This window comes from Phyllostomus discolor, chromosome 13, assembly GCF_004126475.2.
Source record: "Phyllostomus discolor isolate MPI-MPIP mPhyDis1 chromosome 13, mPhyDis1.pri.v3, whole genome shotgun sequence".
NCBI lineage: Eukaryota > Metazoa > Chordata > Mammalia > Chiroptera > Phyllostomidae > Phyllostomus > Phyllostomus discolor.
Genome location: NC_040915.2, coordinates 11,471,013 through 11,490,229, shown reverse-complemented (window position 1 = coordinate 11,490,229; position 19,217 = coordinate 11,471,013). Strand labels below are relative to the sequence as shown.

At 47.5% G+C, this 19,217-nt stretch overlaps 3 protein-coding genes across 7 annotated transcripts in view; all 3 read right to left on the bottom strand.

Annotated features, from left to right (window-relative positions):
• The window catches only part of KDM3B (lysine demethylase 3B), a 58,475-nt gene extending 56,126 nt beyond the window's left edge, over nt 1-2,349 (bottom strand). The window contains exon 1 of one of the 3 annotated variants that reach the window (XM_028527844.2): nt 2,084-2,349. In XM_028527844.2, the coding sequence (XP_028383645.1) occupies nt 2,084-2,290 (207 nt within the window). In that variant the 5' untranslated portion in view covers nt 2,291-2,349. Of the gene's footprint in view, nt 1-1,607; nt 1,753-2,083 lie in introns of those variants that run through there. The other 2 variants (XM_036014132.1, XM_036014131.1) reach the window with 2 other exon arrangements.
• Nucleotides 2,350-5,888: 3,539 nt separating this feature from the next.
• Nucleotides 5,889-15,006, bottom strand: FAM53C (family with sequence similarity 53 member C). 2 transcript variants are annotated; one of them, XM_028527235.2, is made up of 5 exons: nt 14,718-15,006; nt 11,149-11,378; nt 10,690-10,747; nt 8,502-9,286; nt 5,889-7,571 (listed from the first exon to the last, which is right to left on the bottom strand). In XM_028527235.2, the coding sequence occupies exons 2-5, from the start codon at nt 11,224-11,226 to the stop codon at nt 7,314-7,316; spliced, it is 1,179 nt and encodes a 392-aa protein (XP_028383036.1). In that variant the 5' UTR covers nt 11,227-11,378; nt 14,718-15,006; the 3' UTR covers nt 5,889-7,313. The 2 variants fall into 2 exon arrangements, with proteins under 2 accessions (XP_028383036.1, XP_028383035.1); XM_028527234.2 differs by lacking the exon at nt 14,718-15,006 and adding an exon at nt 14,263-14,499.
• Nucleotides 15,007-15,193: 187 nt separating this feature from the next.
• On the bottom strand, nt 15,194-19,000 carry LOC118497855 (oocyte-specific histone RNA stem-loop-binding protein 2-like). Of its 2 annotated transcripts, none has more exons than XM_036013781.1 (6): nt 18,796-19,000; nt 17,876-17,971; nt 17,665-17,769; nt 16,854-17,006; nt 16,591-16,711; nt 15,194-15,689 (listed from the first exon to the last, which is right to left on the bottom strand). In XM_036013781.1, exons 1-6 carry the CDS (start codon nt 18,837-18,839, stop codon nt 15,561-15,563), a joined length of 648 nt encoding a protein of 215 aa, XP_035869674.1. In that variant the 5' UTR covers nt 18,840-19,000; the 3' UTR covers nt 15,194-15,560. The 2 variants fall into 2 exon arrangements, with proteins under 2 accessions (XP_035869674.1, XP_035869675.1); XM_036013782.1 differs by having other exon boundaries at nt 17,876-17,956.
• Nucleotides 19,001-19,217: the final 217 nt, after the last annotated feature.

The following is a 19,217-nucleotide window of genomic DNA, read 5'->3' as shown; positions in this document are numbered from 1 at the left end:
AGTACAGGAAGAACACTTTTGATTGGAAGACGGTTGTGTTTACTACGGTGTGTGGTGCAAATTGGAAAGGCCCACATGTCTAAGGTCCAAAGGAAAGCTCTTTAATAAAAAAGGGAAATAAACGGCCAATTCTGACCCTATACTAGTCATTGTCATTAACAGAACCTCATCACAGCAACAGCAATTCTTGAGCAATTTTGCAAGCTGGTGAAAATTCTAAAGGCTCTAGGTTTTGTTGTGGCTGTGTCCTCAAGTCCCTTGCTATACATACAAGCATAGTGCATTCTCAAAACCCAAATTTGCCTTTGCTTCTATATGCATACAGCTCCATGCAAGACTTCAATATCTAAGAATCGCTGCAACTTTTTACTTGGTCTGAGAAACGAATTCCATGGGCCCAAGAGTAAAATTATTCAGTATTTAGCTTAAGAGGTGTCCAGCTTCTCAATGAGTTTCACAAACCCCTGCCGTAGGGAGCCCAGCAAACAACAAAGTGAATGGGTAGCCATTTCAGGTGCAGAGCTCATTAGCAATTCATGTAATGGAGGAAACAACTAGAATGTAAAATTCGGAATGAAAAGCTAGGCCTCTGGTCAAAGTTTGCATACAATGGTGGATCTTAAGTATGTTTTGCATTCAAAGGGGTAAATTACTGGATCTAAGAAGGACAGCTCTCCCCTATCTCAACCTAGAAAGCAATCTTCTAAAGAAAGCACAGAGGAATTTAAATGTAAATTTCCTTAATCCTCCTCCTCACACCCTTATATTCCTGATACTCTTTTCCAAATTTGCTTCACTGAAGCCTCATAAACGTCCAAGCAGCCTTTTCTTAGGTAGCATGGAGAAAGACCAAAGCAAACGAAGCATGCAGCAGAAGCAAAGCCTAAAGGGGCCACAAATCAACCCATAAAGCTTGCATATTGGGCGTGGGGGGTTGCCTAACATAGCTGATCAACATAAAAATTAGTAACAGAAACCTACAATGTTACTATTAAATCTCAAGAATTGCATCCGCCTTTAGAGCAAATAAAATCTGCAGAAACAAGTTCACCAAGAAAATTTACCTTCTACCTGCTGATCTATTACATTCCGAAAGAATCCTATTTTTCATAGCCTTATCTCAACAGAGAAGCTGGGGCCGCTATCAGAATGAGGAACTCAAGAGGCTTGCCAAAGCTCAAAGACAGTATTTTTGCCACCACATAACAAAAATAGCACATCATGGTCCTAAATGCTAGTTAAATTCTATTACTGAACAACTTTAAAATTACAAAATACATCAAGGCAAAGTATTCACAAGCGACTAAACCCCAACGCAAAGTTTCAAAACAAAACCTCTCCCAAAGCTGGGGGAGTAGACAACCTGAGAGCAAAAAAGCACCACCATTCAGCTGCTAAGACAGATCTCAAAGTTATCAAAAACAGTCACAACTGCATCTCCTGTCACCCAGAAGGGCAGAGAGAGCGGAGCCCGACAGAGTCCCGAGAGCTGGTCTTTCTGGAGACCGCCAGGCCGAGCCCGGCTCAGACAAGGAGGAAGTAACTGCCAGATTAAAAAAAAAAAAAAAGCCCCGAGCAGCTCCAACTGCAGCCGCCGTGCCGTTCACCACTGCCCACATTCCCGCCCCACTCGGGGCTGCGGGAGGAAAGGAACAGGGCGCAGGTCTCCAGGGAGAGGCTGGGGATTACAGGTCCGCGTCTTCCAGGGGGCAGCGGCAGCACCAGCCAAACTCTGAGGAGCCCTGGGGCCCAGGGTTCGAGAGCCAGGTCCGAAGGCGTGTTGGGGGGCGGGTGGGGGGGGTGCTGAAAAAGGGTCGCTCAGGAGGCGGGGCCTGCCGGGTGGAGGCAGCAGCTTCTGGCGTCCTGGCCACCCCCCCGGGGGAAACCGGGGCGCGCACCCCGAGGCGGAAGCCATGCCGGCCAGAACTCGGGGTGCTGAGGAGCCGGTGGGGGGCGCTGAGGAGATCTGGGGGCGCGGAACTGGGTCACCCCCACCCCACCGCCCCCTCACAAAGGCCCCCGGGGAGGCCGCCCTCAGGCCCCGCAGCCCCGGCCTCGAGTGCCCGCCTCGGCCGTCACTCACCGCCAGGTCCTGGGGCACCGCCCCGCTCATGGCCCGCACCGTGCCGGCCCTCCAGGCCCGAGTGCGCAGCACAGGCCCCGGATCTCCTCCCGCCGCCGCTGCCGCCGCCGCCGCCGCCGCGGGCACCGAGGCCGAAGCCGAGGCCGCGGTGTCCGCGAACAGAAGCAGCAGCCGCTTGCCCACTGGGGAGGCCGCTGCGTCCGCCATCGCCAGGGCCGGCCGGACCCGTGCTCCCGCCCGCCGCCTCCCACCACCTTCGCCGCCGAGCACCCGATCCGCCCGCAAGGCCTCCCTCCGCACCACCCGCGGCCGCGGCTCCCCCCCACCCCCCCAACAGCCACCACCAACCACCGGCGCCGCGCAGCGCCCCCGGTGGCCGGGAGCGGAGCTGCAGCCCGGGCCCCGGCACAGCGCCCCCCGCGCTCCGGAGCGGGGTGGCAGCTCCGGGCCCCTCGGAGCGCTCCGCCCCAACCTCCCCGGGGCCTGCAGTGCCCCCCGCGACAAGGAGGGGAATTGCAGTTTTGGCAGGGGTGGGGAACTGGGCGGGTCCTGCAGTCCTCCAGGGCACCACCCTAGTCCCAACCTTCATTCTGGAGGTCCCCTATCTGAGAAGGTTTTAGCTTACCATTGTTGGATACCAAAGCTTACTGGGGTGGGGGACTGAGGGGCAAGGTACCCAGAAAGTGAATGTTTTGAGCTGAGAGGTTAGCACTCCAATACCTATTGATTTCCTATCCTGAAAACATGTACTGCCCTGTCATTGTCTTTTAGGAAACTTCCTCCCTGTTAGTCCATTGGACCATCTTTTCACTGCCCCATAACATGTTACCACCTCATTCTATACTACTACCATGACTTCACAGGTTCCTTTCCAATTAATGCGTTATATCCATTGGATGTAATAATGCCACTCTTTCACTGGCTGAAGGCCAATGAGCTTCCAGCATCTTGGTATTCTGACTTAAACCCACTGAGCCTCTTCCCCTTCCAAGTCTGCCAATGTTATTAAGTGTACGTGTTTCTTAACTTTTAAGGGAATTGGAAAGAAACAAACACATTACTTTATTTGGTTCAGTAATGGCACCTCATCTTACCATGGAAGTAGTGGGACTATGGACAAAGAAAACTCCACCACTTCAATCTAAATTCTCATTAAATGTGGGAGATTGATAGCTCCTGTTAGAAAAGGGGGTGTAGTGGAGAGAGAATGGAATTTTTTGCTTAGGTTGTTTTCACACCAGGCAATGGGAAACTTCAATCTTTAATGTTGGTAATGTCAGAGACTAGCACAGGTTCCATGCATAGACTGAGTATACAAACCAGGAAGATAAAGGGGTCTAGTAACAATCCATGATTGTTACCCTAAAAGCAACTATTTCTTTCATAGATCTGCCCTACAAACAGGAAAGAGCAGTAACTGGTTCCTTCTTCATGACAAAGTGCCTACCCAGTAATCTGTCCATAACCTTATCTTTACCCTTGACCTACTTGGCTTGTAGCAAAGATTAGGGATAGAGGGTAGACAGTAGGCACCAACTATTGGCTTTAGTAAAAGTACAAAACACCTAGGAAAGTGAGTCTAGAACTAACCCTGTAGAGTACCAAGGAAACATTTCCTTGGAATTTCCATTTTCCATATCCAACCTGAGGCCTAAGAATATTTTCCTGAGCCAAGAGACACCTCTTAAAGCACATGGCCCGCCAGTTGTAGTTAGTAGCAGGGGAACAAGGGTGAATCCATATAGGATCTAGCTGCCTTGCACCTTTCCTATCAACATTCTCCACTGGAATTTTCTTTCATGTGGAGCTCTATTACTTGTGTTCAGAGCTAGCTTCTCACAGCATCAGAGGTAGAAATGTGCCTAAACTCAGGGCTGGAAAGGCAAATATGGAAAGTTAATTCAACAAATACAGCAAGCACTTTTCATGTGCCAGTAACTTCTCAGAGTGCTGAGGACACAGCACTAAATGTAAAAAAAATCCTTGCCCTCAGGTAGTTTATATTCTTTCATGCATCAGCAGGACTTTAGGAATGGTAAAGGAAATCACATTTGACCTTATAGTAAATAAACAGTAGACAAAACCAACAAACAAATTGAACAGAAGGAAAATGGTTGGTGGGAGTTATTTCTGATGTTCAAATTTTACCCCTGCTGAAACAGATGAAACAGCAGTTTTGAAGGAAAAAACCTATAATGGTGAGCTTCTTTACCTACAAGCCATATTGCCCCACTCCCCCAAGCCCCTCCCTTTGTTTCTACAGCGGGTGACAACTCCCACTCCTTTAAGAGTGTATTTTCATCCCCTCAAAGGTTTTTGTCCATCTGGACCCACTTTCCCCTCCTGTCTCTACACCCACCCTAACATCCCCTTCCCCTAGCTCAACCTTCTGCTCTTTCCCATTCAGGAGTCCAGCCAGGTGGTCCCCACTTCCCCCTGCACCCCACTTCTTCCCTCCCTGCACCATGAACACACAAACACACAAGTTTCTTGCTCCAGGTAGTCAGGCCAATCCTGTCCACTTGCACACTTCATTGGTATTCAATGATGAATACCACCAATTTGAAGCAGGAAACTGGGACGAAGGCTAAGCAACTTGACTCTTCTTGCTGCCTGGCAAGTCAGCACCAAATTGGTAAAGAAAGGCTATGCCTTAGGGACAGAGGCTCCTGCCTGGAGCTCTAAGCAACTACAGTTCACCCACACACATTAGAAGAATGCTAACGTAGGGAGAAGAAAGGGTGTAATAGAAAGGTCTAAAGAAAGTGAGCCACACAGCTTCTTTCATCAAATGAACATTCCAAATTGAAGCATTAGGGAAAAAGTACCATCTTCTAGGGCAAAAAAGAAGCTCTGCTTGGTAGGATTTTACAAAAGCATTATTTTTAGGATGCAGAAATTGCCTAGGTCTTTAGAATCTGAATCTGATGACTAAATCTCTGCCTCTCCAGTACATAACACATGAAAACTTTTTTTAAAAAAGAGATTCCTGTCCTGGCCAGGCAGCTCATTGGTTAGAGTGTCATCTCAATACACCAAGGTTTTGGGTTCAATCCCTGGTCAGGGAACAAACAAGAACCCACCAATGAATGCATAAATGGGTGGAACAAATCGATGTTTCTATTTAAAAAATCAATAAATTAAAAAAAAATTTTTTAAAGATTTCTGGTCAAGTCTACCATCCTGCCTTCTATTTCCCAAAGCCTACAAACCAATCTAGACAAGTCCCTGCCTGCACCATCAAGCATTCTCAGGGAGCTAGAATACGTTAATACTTCACTTCAACCTGGTGGAAGTGAGAGTGACAGCAGAGCCCTGACTGATATGGTTCAGTAGGTTGGGTGTTGTCCCTGAAAACTGAAAAGTCACTGGTTTGATTCCCAGTCAGGGTACATGCCTGGACTGCAGGCCAGGTCCCCAGTTGGTGATGTGCAAGAGGCAACCTATTGATGTTTCTCTCCCTCTTTCTCCCTCCCTTCCCATTCTCTCTAAAAATAAATAAATAAAAATCTTTAAACAAACCAAAAACAGCAGAGGAGGCTGGTGTAAGTACCAGGGAAACACAGATAAAATCAGACTGCTGTAAATATCCAAAACCTTAACAGAAGCCTGGGCCTCAAGGATATGACTGCTGTGGCCCCAAAGGGCCTAGGGACCAGTTACTGCCCTCAAAGAGCAAAGGCCCAACCATGGCATAGAGGAAGGGGCTGGAAGAGTTAGGTGGCCCTCTCTCTGCTTTCTCCTTGCCTTTCTTTGTGGAGAAAGGAAGAAGACACTGCAGAACACAAGGTTGCTTGGGAAAATGGATTATTCTAATAAAACTTTATTTTTTCAAACACAGCCACAGAGGCAGGACCTCATGTTTAACACACACACAGACTTATGGATTTTTTTAATATAAAACAAAGTTTACGAAAATTTTTTTTCCACTTTTTGTATTTGTAATCCCATTAGCACAGGGACTTTGGCAGCAGGTGGGAGTGAAGGGCAGCTGGAGCTGCCACTGGGCAGTCACTGGGCACAGGAGGAGAGCACCAGCCTGGGAGTGGCTTAACTCACACACGCAGGAATACTCACCTACTGGTCAGCCACACCACACACACAACACAGATGCAGATGTCTACCCAGTGTCAACCACAGCCCTATAGAGGTGCGCTCCACTCTGGGTAAGCCCAATATGTGAAAATCCAAATAGTCAAACAGCTAAAGTAAAGGGAGGTTGCTTGCTTTACAAAAGAAGCAATTACAGGCTGCTTTTAAATGGTCAGCAGTCCAAATGCATCGAAGGTCAAAGGGTGAGGGGAAAAAGGTCCCAACTGTAAGTAAGGAGGGAAAGAAAGAGATGAAGCCCTTCAACCCTGCCTCAGTTACCCACATGTGCTTGCATCTACTTAGAGTGAGAGGCAGGTTGTATACAGCCTAGGCAATCTGATAAGAAAAAAAGGCCAGCTCAGAATCAATGTGAAGAGCCCTCTCCAGCCCCAATACTAAATCTATCTAGGGGAGGGGAGTGGGCCTGAGGAAAAGACCATTGGCTGAGGTCACAGCACTTAAAGAGACCCTGCAGTACCCCCAAACAGAATCCTTTGCAGAACCAGTAGTGCTTATGGATTATAAGCGTGGTTCTAGAGCTACTTAGAAAAAAGAAAAACTTGGTGCCCTCCTTCTGACTCCTAGAACAAACTCACTATCCTGTGAAAACTCAAGATCCTGGGGGTATCATGATGCTCTATTGTTAAGGAGCAACTGCCTTCCTTCTCTAAGGCTACGCAAACACACCTTTCCTCAAGTATACTCCCATGCACACACACACACTCTCTCACACAATTTCTCCTAGGAGGCTGAGTGAAACCCCCCACCCTGGCCAAATTCTAAGACACAAGTGCCCTTTGAAGCAAAGGGGCTAGTGAAATTCCCCGAGCTGGGGTCAGCAGACCCCTTCCTTCCCTGCCCACTGCTTTCTTGGTGGCAGGGATACTCACACTCAGGGCCGCCATGGGAAGGGTCTGCTCTGGGGCTGTCCCTCCCGCCACCAGCTCTGTTTATCTTGTCCTGGACAGTCTCTCGGCATGGTCGAGCTTCCTGGAGCGAGAAGATTTCCGGCTGCCCTGAGTCGGAGCCCTCAACTCACCCCCATTCCCAGGCTGGGTCCCCAGACTTGGGGCCTCGACACTTGTTAGTAGCCATAAGAGAGTCAGTCTGTGTGGCCCCAGGAAGTAGCCTCTCAGTTTTAGTTCTCCTCAATGAGGTTCAAGTCCAGGTCCCCAAAGTCCTGCTGGCACAGTGTCCTCTTGCTCAGCGCTTGCCGCCCCCACCGCACGGACCCTTCCTCCTCTTCTTCGCTCTCACTCAGCACCTGGGAGGAACCCCCAATGGGGCTGCAGGAAGCAGAGAGGGGTGGAGGGCTACAGGCCATGAACCACGGTGGAGAGATGCTGCTGCCTTCCCGGGCTGTTTCTTGGAGACAGACACCTCCTGAGTATGGTTTCTGTCAAACAAACAACAAAGTTAAAAAGGCAAATAAAAATACTAACATCCCAGAGCACTCTGGCTCAAACTGTATTTCAAAGTGTTCCTAGTTACTATAGAAGGCAGGAGTCCCAGGCTTTAGGGAGAGGTTTATGAACCCCTGATAAAATTTGAAACATTCAGTGTACATGTACATTTCTTTGAGGAAAGAGCCCATAGTTTCTATCAGATTCAAGATTAGAAGCTCATTTATAAGCTTCATGTGGGCAGGAATATCATCTGCCTATTTCACTGCTGTATTGCCAGGGCCTAGTCAGAGCCTGGTACATAGCAGGTATTCAGTAAATGTTTGCTGACTGGTTGGATGGCTGACTCTGTGAATAAGTGTTTAAGTTCTCAGAGAGGTTTGTGACCCAGTGGTCTGGAAGGAAGAATATAAAAAAGTGGGCAAGTGCTTAAGACAACTGCACTCACACTGGGAAGTCAAAAACATTTGCTGAACAGATGAATGTTGCAGCAGCCTGTTTTAAATTCTCCCAGACGCACTCAAAGCAGTGAAGGGCAAGTGGCAAAACCAGCCTTGAGCATGAGGAGGAGGGGCAGGGCAAAGATAATGGCATTTAATGGCTTATGCATTCTGAGAGGAGGGAAAGTGCCTCTAGCAAGACAATCTGGGGTCTCTGTTGGAAAGTTTAACATGGGTCTCACCCCAGTTTCTTTGGAACCCCCAGGACTGAGAAGTTTCACAGACCATGGGACTTCAGAATTCAGTGCTAAAACCAAGACAGTCCTGGGCAAACTGGGATGGTACATTGCCCTAGTGAAGCTCAGACGGAAAGGAGCTCTAGGGGTGGCCCTGCCAGGAAAGCATGGGACTAGGGCAGCCCAAAAGTGAAAGAACAAAGCCCCTCTGCTCCCATCCAAACTTCCTTAGTCTGGCTGGTCCCACCTGATTCATCTTGTCAAAGTCCAAGGAAGGCCGCAGCCGCCGGGGGTCCTCCTCGTGGCGCCGCTTGACTCCAGCTTTTCGGGCATCCAGATCACAAGGCTGTGAGCGGCTTCTGGGAAGGTTTCGGAGGCCTCTAGGTCGCCAGGGCAGCTCTGGGGAGGATGCAGGGGAGCTCCGGGCAGAGGGCAAGAAGCGGCTTGCCTGTGGGCCCAGGCTGGGTGACAAGGAAAAGCGGCGCTGGGGTGGGCAAGGTGACAGGGATTCAGCATCACTCTCCCAGGAGCCACTTTGGGGGGAGGCAGCACAGGGTCGAGAGGAATCTTGGGCCAGGGCCAGGCTGAAGAAAGGGGGACTGCAGGGTCTGTGGGCTGGGGCACATTGAGAAGAGGCACTGGGAGCTTGGAGGAACCTGAGGCTGGAGACCCGCTTCGGGGGGCTCTGGTGAGGCACCTGCGGCCCACCCCCTCCACCACTGCCTCGGTGCTTGATGGGAGTCCACAGCTTGGAGGGGGCAGGCCGCCACACTGGCTGCCAGCGAGACAGGTCCACGGGCACTGAGAGTGAGCGGCAGTGCCTCTTGGATGGAGGGGCAGGGGGCACAGGAAGCTTCTCTGGGTCAGGGGGCTCAGGGCTTAGGACTTGGGAGAGGGGCTGCTCTGGTGGGGAACTTCCCCGGCTTGGTGGTCTGAGGTGCAGGCTCAAGCCTGAGGGGTGGTAGCTGAGGTTGAGGCTGTCCTGGAACTCTGCACAGGAACAGCGAGGCAGGCCCCTCCAGGAAGCACCTTCTGGAAGGCATGCATAATAAAAATAGTATTAATGATAGTTAATATACTTCTAAGAGCTTACTAGGTGCTCCACAATGTAACTGAGCACTTTATGTGAGGTTTCCCAAAACCTCATGAAGTAGGTACTATTATTATGCCCATTTCATAGATAACGAAAGTGTAGTAATTTGCCCAAAGTCAGCAGCAATCAAATGACCAAAGCAGGATTCAAACCCAGGTCTGTCTGATTCTAAGGCTAGGTTTTTTAACCACCATGCTATTCTGCCTCCATTATGAGGAACCACGTGAAACTGAAAATATACTCATGTAGTGCCTTGCCACTCCCTCTCAAAGGTAAAATGATAAAAATAAACGTGTGTGTGCAGTGTGCCCTGCTCATCCCTCACTCCACTCAACTGAGACCTATTTTGCTCCCCAACCCCACAGTCTGAGGTTGTGAAAAGAAGGCCTATGTTCTCCCTTCCTTAGCCTTTCCCCTTTCCCATGTATCAAAAGCCCTTTGATGGTAGAACCTTGCTTGGGTACATTGATTCCCTTCTCCTAGGCCTGCTCTCAAGTCCAAATAGATTGGGAAACTGAGTGGTGGAAGAAGTGGACTAAAAAGAATAATTCTCACTACTTTCTAACCAAAACCCTAACTTTTAGGACGCAGCTCATTAAAGGACATAGGGCCTACTCCAAGTTTCTCTGGCTAGCTGACTGTAATTCTGCAGGGGCTAGACATTTGGAACAACTAATAAGTATATGAAGTCATACTTGACAATGGAGGAAATCTACACTTCACATTTTTGGTCAACAGTTCTGCCCCCTGCTAACCTCTAAGAGGACAGGGACCATATGTCCTGTTCTGTATATACTGCACAGCAAGTATTTAATAAGTCAGAGGAAGAAGTTGAATGAAGATGATTTTGACAATTGACCTCCCTTGCCAGGTATCCCAGAAAAGGGAATGAGCTGCACAGCAGCCTAGCAGCATGGGCCAGAGTTCTGCTGTACAACAGTGACAGCTCCGCCCAGATGCCCCATGATCACGGGCCCTTTACTGAATAATTCATAATTTAGGAATTTATGCCTCAGACGCATTTTCACATGTGCAAAATGACACAGGTACAAGACTGTTCGCTATGGTTTTGTTTGGAAATAACCTAATATGCATTAATAGGAGACTGATTAAACTATGGTCCATCCCTACAATGCAATAACATAGAGCTACATAAAACCAGGAAATACTCAACATTACATAATGATATATAAAATAGAGACAGTGCCAATCTCAGGAGGTGACCCTGGCAAGAAAGTTGTGGAGACAGGACACCTAGTCCTAGTCACTGGAAACCAATGAAAGAAGTATGTGGACGGAAGCATGGGCATACACACACACAGGCAAACACACAATACCTTACCAGACACAAGCTGGAAAGGGTTCCCACAGTTGGAGATGTCTGCATGATCAGGCAAAGGCTAAGAGAGAGAATATCCATCATGATTCAGGTTCAGGATACAGATCTCCAAGAAGCCCTGTTCAGCTCACCCCTGAAATTCCTGGGCTAGAGGGATGTTAGGGACTCCTAAGTGTTCTCTTCTTCTTGCCTTCCCGAAGTTAGTGAGTAAAATAATGCACACCTTCCAATACCTCAAACCCTTCTCCACCCAAGTTTTGGTGTCCCTTCTCTATCAGTGGAAAAATCCCTGCCCCTTTCCTTCTGGGTGGGTTTTTTTTTTTTTTTTTTGAGCTTTTAGGACTCTTCCAGTACAAGTATCATGACTCATATAGCACAGGACAAGGGTGAAGTAGTACCAACAAAGAGCCTCTGAAAAAAGGGGGAGGGGGTCGTGGAGAAGCAGGAAGACTGGTCTTTTACCAGACTGATGCTGAAGCGTGTGCATTTCAGCTCATCCAGAGTCTGCTTCTGTAGCTGCTCAGTGATCAGTGTTATCATGATTCTCCCCAGGATCTGACTTGCACACTTTGGAGCAAATGATGGATGTCTTCCCTGTTGTTCTTCCACACCTCACTCGTGAGCCGTCTTCTGCCACTGCAGCACCATTCTAGCACCATTGGGACTTCCCTCTCCAGTCATGCCTGCTGAGTCTGCCAATTACAGAGGGACCAGCCCCAAGTGATATTAGAGATGTACCTGGTCCAGAGATGGAAAATGCATGGCACACATACCACAGCATCCTTACGCCAGGCCTCTGGCAGACGTCAGTAGAAAGCACAGCTCTTTCCTGCTAAACCTGCACATAGCCTCAAACACATTCTAAGTCTGACAGTCCAGATATCCAGTAAAATGAATTGCAGTTGGCAAGCAAGTTGAAACCTATTTGCTACTCCTAACCTGGGTCATGCTTTGCTGTCTACCCAGAATACTAGCACCACTTAGAAAACAGTTCAAGTGAAAGAGAGAGATGAACAAATGGTTACTTCCATTCTCATTAGCCTAATATTTTCTTTATCTTCTAGTTAGAAGTAAAGAGAGGCACCCTTCTCCTAAATTACAGAAATAATAATAGGAACAGGGAGGAGGACTGGTTATAGGAGTGACTTTCTACCTCAGACAAGAGTAAACAAGGTTTTAAGTTCTTCCTTAGCCTGACCAACTGGTATGTTATAGTTTTCCAACAGAGACTGCATATATTCTCTTATAAAATGAGAAGAGGATAAGGAAATGATACCAGTGTAATTCCAATTACGTCCCAACTCTACAGATGTTAAAAACAACTACTCTATGACTTTATTCAACTAAGTTTTTAGCCTGATCTGACTCAAAGACCAGGAATACAAGTAATCAAGATTCTTTCTCAGGTCAATTTTGGTAGAAACACACTAATTCTACCAGAAAACAAGCTATAAGGCCATATTATTGCCTGAGGGGCCTTACTTAGGGGAGGAGGGGAAGTTAACCTCTGTGTCTCCTTACTATTTTATTCCCAGAAATGACCAGCAGGCAGACAGCTCATCAGAGGGTATATGCAACATTTGCTAGTAGAACAAACTATCAAGAAACCAAAATCCTGATCCAATTTGCTGAGGCAGTTTCAGCAAATCACTTAACCCTTCTGGGTCTCAGTTTACCATGTAGAACAGACTGAATAATCTGAATCTGTCACATGCAGCACAGCACACAATAGCAAAACGTAAAAAGCATACCATCTGGCCTATACAAACCAGGAGTCCACACAGGCTGTTTCACCACTCTGTTTGTCGTTCTACAGAGGCTCAGAATGCCACAAGTGATGACATCGTTAAGATAAAGGCAACAGGGTTTATGTATTTGGTTAGATATCAACTTCCATCACCTGAAAACTGAGAGAAGCCCAAAAGGACTTCTATGACCTTGGGGGCAAGATCACTTTCTACTTTTACAAAAAAGAGAATCACCCCCACCCCATTCCTACCTCAGAGGGAGGCAGGCCACACGGAAGAGCAAAGAACTACATGTGGATATACTTAAGAGTTTTTTTGGAAAAAAGGTGTGGGAGAAGTCAATCATCATTATAGTTAACTATCATTTTCATGCATAATTATTACAACCCTGAACAAAGTTCCAGCTTCCTGAGAGCTCCCTTCAGCTGCTTCCCCTATATTCTTGTGGGAGAAGCTACAGCTCCTATAACTTCTGCTCTTGGTTTCTTAACTCAACCCTCAAAGATCAACCAGAGAGGGAACCTAAGTGCAGGCTTTTACCCCAGAGACCCCAGGCTTCAGACTGATCAGTCATGAGGAGCAAAGAGTGAAGCAAAACTCTTTCAAGCTTTTCATGAGGTATTTGGCCAAAGAGCAAACTCCCAGCCCTCTCTGGGATCCAGTGAAGAGAGTGATTTCGTATTTTTCTGCATTTTAATTGTTGGGATGTGGCCACACACGGCGGTAATTGGAACAATGCAACTACCACCACGCAACTGATACTCGCAGCCTGAGTTTCCTAAAACAGGCCAGGCTGAGAGGGGGAACAGAACGGAAGCCATAAGGAATCAAACCAGGACACAAAAGAAGGCAAACCAGCTCTGCGAGGGGCCTCCTCTTTCTCAGGCAGGCATAGAAAAAAGTGCAAGAAGCCCTCTCTTGCCGCCTTCCTTCCCCTTCCATTTTGTGTATTTGGGAGGTAGAGAGCCCTGAACATTCACTAAACAAGTTAAAACTTCTCAGCTTAACTGGCACGGGGCTCAGCCTTGCACAGAGCAGCAGGCCGCTAAGGCCCTCCCCACAACCCCATCAGGCCCAACTCTCAATCCAGGCTTTCCCTCCACCATCGGCCCTCTAAAATAAAGGTTGGACCCTCACCCCATCTCCTATTGGATGGCAGTAACCCCAGACATTCGGGTTTCAGGGATGCTGAGGTTGTAATGAAACCTGGAGAACCTAGGATCAAGTCAGGCTAAGGGGGAGGAGAGTCACCAATCCCTAGGGACCTTCCCCCAGGTCCCAGCCCCACATCTCTGGGGGAGACTGAAAGAAAACCTGAGGGAAGCAGGGAGGTGAAGAACTGGTAAGTGAGGACCTGATTGCTCGTCCCCCATATGGCTTTGGTGGGGATAGGGGTGACAAGTGGGAAGAACCCCTCCCCCCACTCGGATGAAGAAGCAAAAGGCTAGGCCCCCTTCAGTCTTCAACCTCTCCCTCGGTTGCCCTGGCTGTCCCCGCGGGGTGGGGCATGGGGCGTCCGCTGGCCCCCGGTGGTGGTGGTGGGGGGGGCGCCAGGGCTCACTCAGGGGGCTCGTTGCTCCCCTCTTCCCCATTAGCTTCCATCATCTGGCCATGGAAGAGAACTCAGGACGCAGGGGATGGAGAGGGTATGGGACTTAGCACTCAGCCACCCCCTCCCCCACCGGGTCCCGTGTTCTCCCCGCGGAGGCGGACACCGAGGCCACACCGCGCGGGCTGCAGGGCTGGGGTCAGGGAAAGAGGGAAGGAGGGAGCGGAGGCCGAGGTGCCCACCCCGAGGCCCGAGAGCCACCTGCCCTCCGCCACCTACCGCGGCTCCTTCAGCTCCCAGGGCCGCGGCCGAAGCAGCTCTGAACGCTCGGTTCGCCCCACGGTGCCCTTAAAAGGCGCCGGCGCGAACCAATGGGCCTCTCAGGAGAGTGATGGAACCTCTCCGGTTCACAGCGCCCCCCTGAACCGTCCGCGAAGGCTCTAGACTCCCGCTGTTTCTCTCTCAAACTCTTTCTTTGACAATACTGTCGGGAAGGAGCCCGGCTCTTTGATGTAAGGATGAGTGCGGTTTCCTCACTATTGAGTCGCCCCCTCCAAAATATTACGGAAGGTAAACCGGCCCAGTTAGAGGAATATCACGAAACCCGCGGGGGAGGCAGTGTCCGACGAAGGTAAACAAAGCTGTCGCTTCCGCCCTGCATTTCTACACCGGCCCAAGTACAGTCCTCTAATAGGTTCGGACCGCGTAAAAGCTTTCGCCAAGGTCCCTCTCACCTGCTCTCCGGTCCCACCTTCTGCAGCCGCCTCTCTAAAGGAATCCCCCTTCCCCCAGCAGAGGACCTGTCCGCGGCGTGGAGGCTTCTGGGAAGTGTAGTCCCAGCACCGATTAGGGCCTGCTCTGAGTCCCAGGAGCCCTTATTCCAGCGGCCGGATCGGCTCGATCTTTTATAAACCCAGTCCTTAAAACAGTTGGGGTGCTGTTCCCATTTCGTTTTGTAATTAGCCCTCACCCAAAACACTTTGTAAAGCTGAGGAGGGCCCAGGGCTGTTCACTCCTTCTCCTCCCTCTACGCACCGCCCCCCCCAACAGGATGAGGTAATGGGATTGTGATTATGACATCATAGGCGGTTCAGTAGCTCGCGTGGGGGGTGGTAGGGGGAGTACGGTGGTTACGGCTGGACTACTTTCCTTAAGACCGTGAGGGAGGAAACAGGCTGATGGAGAAAATATGTTGATGGTGTTGTATTTCCTTTTCAGGTAGAATAAATCACCTTTTATTAAATTGCCATCATTGCCACTACCTCCCACCTCAGCCAAAGTTTAAGTCCTTTTTGAAGAGACTGAATGTGGACGAAGACGTTAGTAGATGAAGAGGTTGGGAAACAACTAGATGGTTTCTGGTTCTTATGTAAATTTGAGTCTCATCTACCAAAGAAGGTTTAGAGAGATAGGCAAAACATGGAAAAGAAGAGGTTTTAAACAAACAATGCATTCGTGTTGTGATCTCTTTGTAGGGCAGGATTTTATATTTAATTTTTAATCAGTTGGAAAATAGCAGTCATGCAAGTAAATTCTCACTACTAAGCAACAAGTCCCCTGAAAGATATCTCTTTTCCCTAAATATTTTGTCCCCCATTCAGGTCTGGGACAGATAAGTAACTGTGATTAGTTAGAAAGTAAAACCAGTGTGTGTCATCTTCACAGAGCCAGGGAAGGGAGGAGTCAGGAGCCACCAAGTCTACAAACTGGAAAAGAAAAGGGAAAGTTAGGTACTTATCAAGAAAATGGGGCAAAGGGAAGATGTACTTCACATTTCCTTGCCCTGCACATTTCCCCCTGACAAAAGAACTGGCAGGGGCCATAAAGTTACAGGAGACATGGTTTCCAATAATTGCTATTGTGGAGCACTTACTATATGCCAGGCATCATGCTACATACTTTAAATATGTATTCTCATTTTTGCTTACAAATCTTATTTCACAAATGAAATGGCTGGAGAGGTTAAGTGACTTCCCATGTTGTAGACAAAGGTAGTATTAAAAAAGCAGTCTGAGGTTCTAAAACCCTAGGTCTTCACCACTAGATGATCCTCCTTTTTATTATTAATCATGCTTACTAAAGTTACATGATTGAGTATAAGAGGTTAAGTTAACATTGCCTCATTTACAAAACATTGAAAGGAACTGAGAGTTAAAAAATAAACCCTGCATGTCAGGTTTTAGGCTTCACTTTAAAAGATTATGCCTCTTTCATCAAGTATAAAATAGCCCCCAGTGAAGTTCAACTCCCCCCTTTGTAAACTGTAATTAAATATTCTTATGATGCCACTTTTAGTTCTCAAGTTTTTTGTTTTGTTTTGTTTTTTACTCACATCATGCTATTTTTTCCTGCTGCTGTATTTTCCTTCTTTTGTTCTTGGAATACTGCCTTAAACCCCATCTTAATTGTGACCTCATGGACCAGACCCCATCTCAGTCTGACCCTGCACCTAGCAATAGCTCCTCTGAAAGATATTTGTTTTCCCTAAGTATTTTGTACCCCACTCAAATCTGGGACAGATAAGTAACTGTGATTAGTTAAAAAGTAAAACCAGTGGTGGGGATCTTCAGCGCCAGGGAAGGGAGGAATTTCAGCAGAGGATACTACCTGGCCTCCCTTCTGGTCTCCATCCAGATTCTCTGAGGGTTCCAGGGGCTGGAGCCAGTAATCCAGAAGATCATCCAAAGGGGTGGAATCCATTGGTTCTAAGAGACTCTCCATTCCCTGCCTAGGAAGGCAGAAGAGTTAGAGGAACATATACCTCATTCAGACTCTCCCTTTCCAACCAGTAAAAGTTAAAACTCTGCAAAATGGGGAGAGGTAGGACCCAGTCTACCACTCAGGAAAGGAATCAAGAATAGGGCACATACCCCTCAGCCCCCTTGCCCTGCAGAGGCTGACTAGGGGGGTCCCAGGAATGTAGTGCTCTTCTCCACTGCCTGATCTGGGCATCCCAGGAGCGGCGGCTGTACCTTCTGTTTTTGTTTGGTGTTTGAGGATGAAGTCCCGGCTGTCGTTGTGCCCTGGCAACAACAAATATGAGTCAGACTGAGGTCAAGGTAAAAGGGTACAGCTCACTGTTTATCACAGTGAATCAGGAAGCTCATTAAGGACTCTCAGAGAATAAGGTACGATCAATGCCCTCAGTCTGACAGAAAAAAAATCTTCAAATCAGATTAAACACCAAACTTCATAACTCTCCAATATTCTTTCATCTGGGAAGGGTAAATTAAATATTCCAATTCCCTCAGAAGTCAAAATACATATAAAAGACAGTATTTGGCATCCCTTTTTTAAATACATTCTACCTTTTCATACATTTAGGTTGTATATATGTATGTAAACTTACATATATATTTAATTAGGCAAATATATTGCAGTTGGACAAGTCATCTGGAGGCATGAGGTAAAAATGATTGGAAAGAAAAAAAATTTCATTAGCAAACATGAATAGAGGGTTTTTGTTTTTTTAAGATAGATTTTTAAAAAAATATTATGCATGACTTGTTCCATTTGAAAAAAAATCTTGGAAAATTAACCTCATGGCTAGATTGCAGGAGAATTTGTTTTTGTAATGCTGCAAGTGTGTGAGACCACTTAGATTCTACTATATTTTTATCATCTGACATTGAACCAAAGCCACTTGACACTCCTGTTGTGACTATCCACAACTGTACTCACTTGGGGACCTGCTTCAGAAAGCACTGGTAACCAGGTGTGCGCTTGCCATAATCTATCTGCTTTTGCCGCCGCTGTAGGACAATTTCATCTGTCTCTACCTCCCACCTGTGGGGAAGTATATGGTGGTCACATGAAGTATGAATGTAGTTATCAAAGCAGAAACCAACTCATCCCACACTCCATTAATCCCCAGCCTGATTTTCAAACTCACCTGGCATGGTAGGGCTCAGTGCTGACTCCCACACTCACCATCTCTATCCTAGAGGTCAAAGACTCTTCGCACAGCTCCTTCCTGGGGAAGCAGATACTAGATGAAGAGAGTATTGGTCCCAGCTAACTAAACTGCACCTTTCAGCCACTACCACCACCAAGATCCTGATATCAGCTAAAGGTTGTATTTCTGCTGTTTCCCAAAGAGAAAGGTTGCATTTCTAATTTGTTTCTCAAAGTGTAGTCTACAAGGCACCTGCATGGGTAGCATCTGAGGACCTTGATAATTCCTGGGCCCCATTCTAGACCTATTGAATCATTTGGAGGCCTATATTTTAAAGAGCTTCCAAGGTTATTTTAAACCTTTTTTATTACAGAATATTTCAAATATACAGAGAAGTAAAGAGATTAACATAATATTTTGCTACTCAAATATAGTACTCAAAGCATCAGCTGGGAGCTTTTTAGAAGTAAAGAATCTTGAGCTCCAACCCACATGTACTGAATCAGAATCTGCATTTTAACAAGATCCCCAGGTGACAGTATGCAGATTAAATTTTGAGAGCACTGATAAAATGGAGCCCCCAGTTAACCATCTCCCAATACTCAAGGTCGATCTTGTTTCATCTATACCTGCCACCACTCTACAGGATTACTTAAAAGCAAGTCCCCCAAATTAAGAATAAATTCTTAATATCACCTAATTAATGTTCAAATTTCCATAAACAACCAAATTTTGAGATCCTTTGGATTGTGATAAGGATTATGCCAAGAGATAATTCAACTCCCCTGCTTTCCCTGAAAAGGAATTTCCTTTACTCACATAACCTAACGTCTTAGAAATGCTGCGCACTAAAATAGAGGTCTTAACTAGGAAAGCTTTTGGAAGGGTCCAATGCCGCTTAGCACAAATACACACACCTGCCACGCCCCAGCATCTGCCACACCCAAGGCAAGTGTTCCATCTCCAGCGGAAGACTAGCTAAGAGGGAAAAGTCTGTATAATACACGAGAAAAAAGCAAGGAAAAAGAAACGTCTAAAACATGCTAGTATCCAGGTTAATTCCTCCAGGTACTAAGTTAAGCACAGGACGTCCCTAGCGAGGTGCAACTTAAATCTCCCGGGGTCGAGGGGCAGAGCAAAGGGAAAGATCATGGTGGGAGAGGCGATTGGCCACAGGGAAAGCCAATGGTGCGCGAGACTTGTGTGGGGCGGGGCTTATTAAGTGGTTTGCCCAACGCTGGGGGGCCAATCGACATCCTGCTCTGGCTGAGGGGCGGGGTAAATTTTGCTCCTTTCAACGCAAGCTCACGCCCCCGGTGATGGACGAGCAAAACGATTG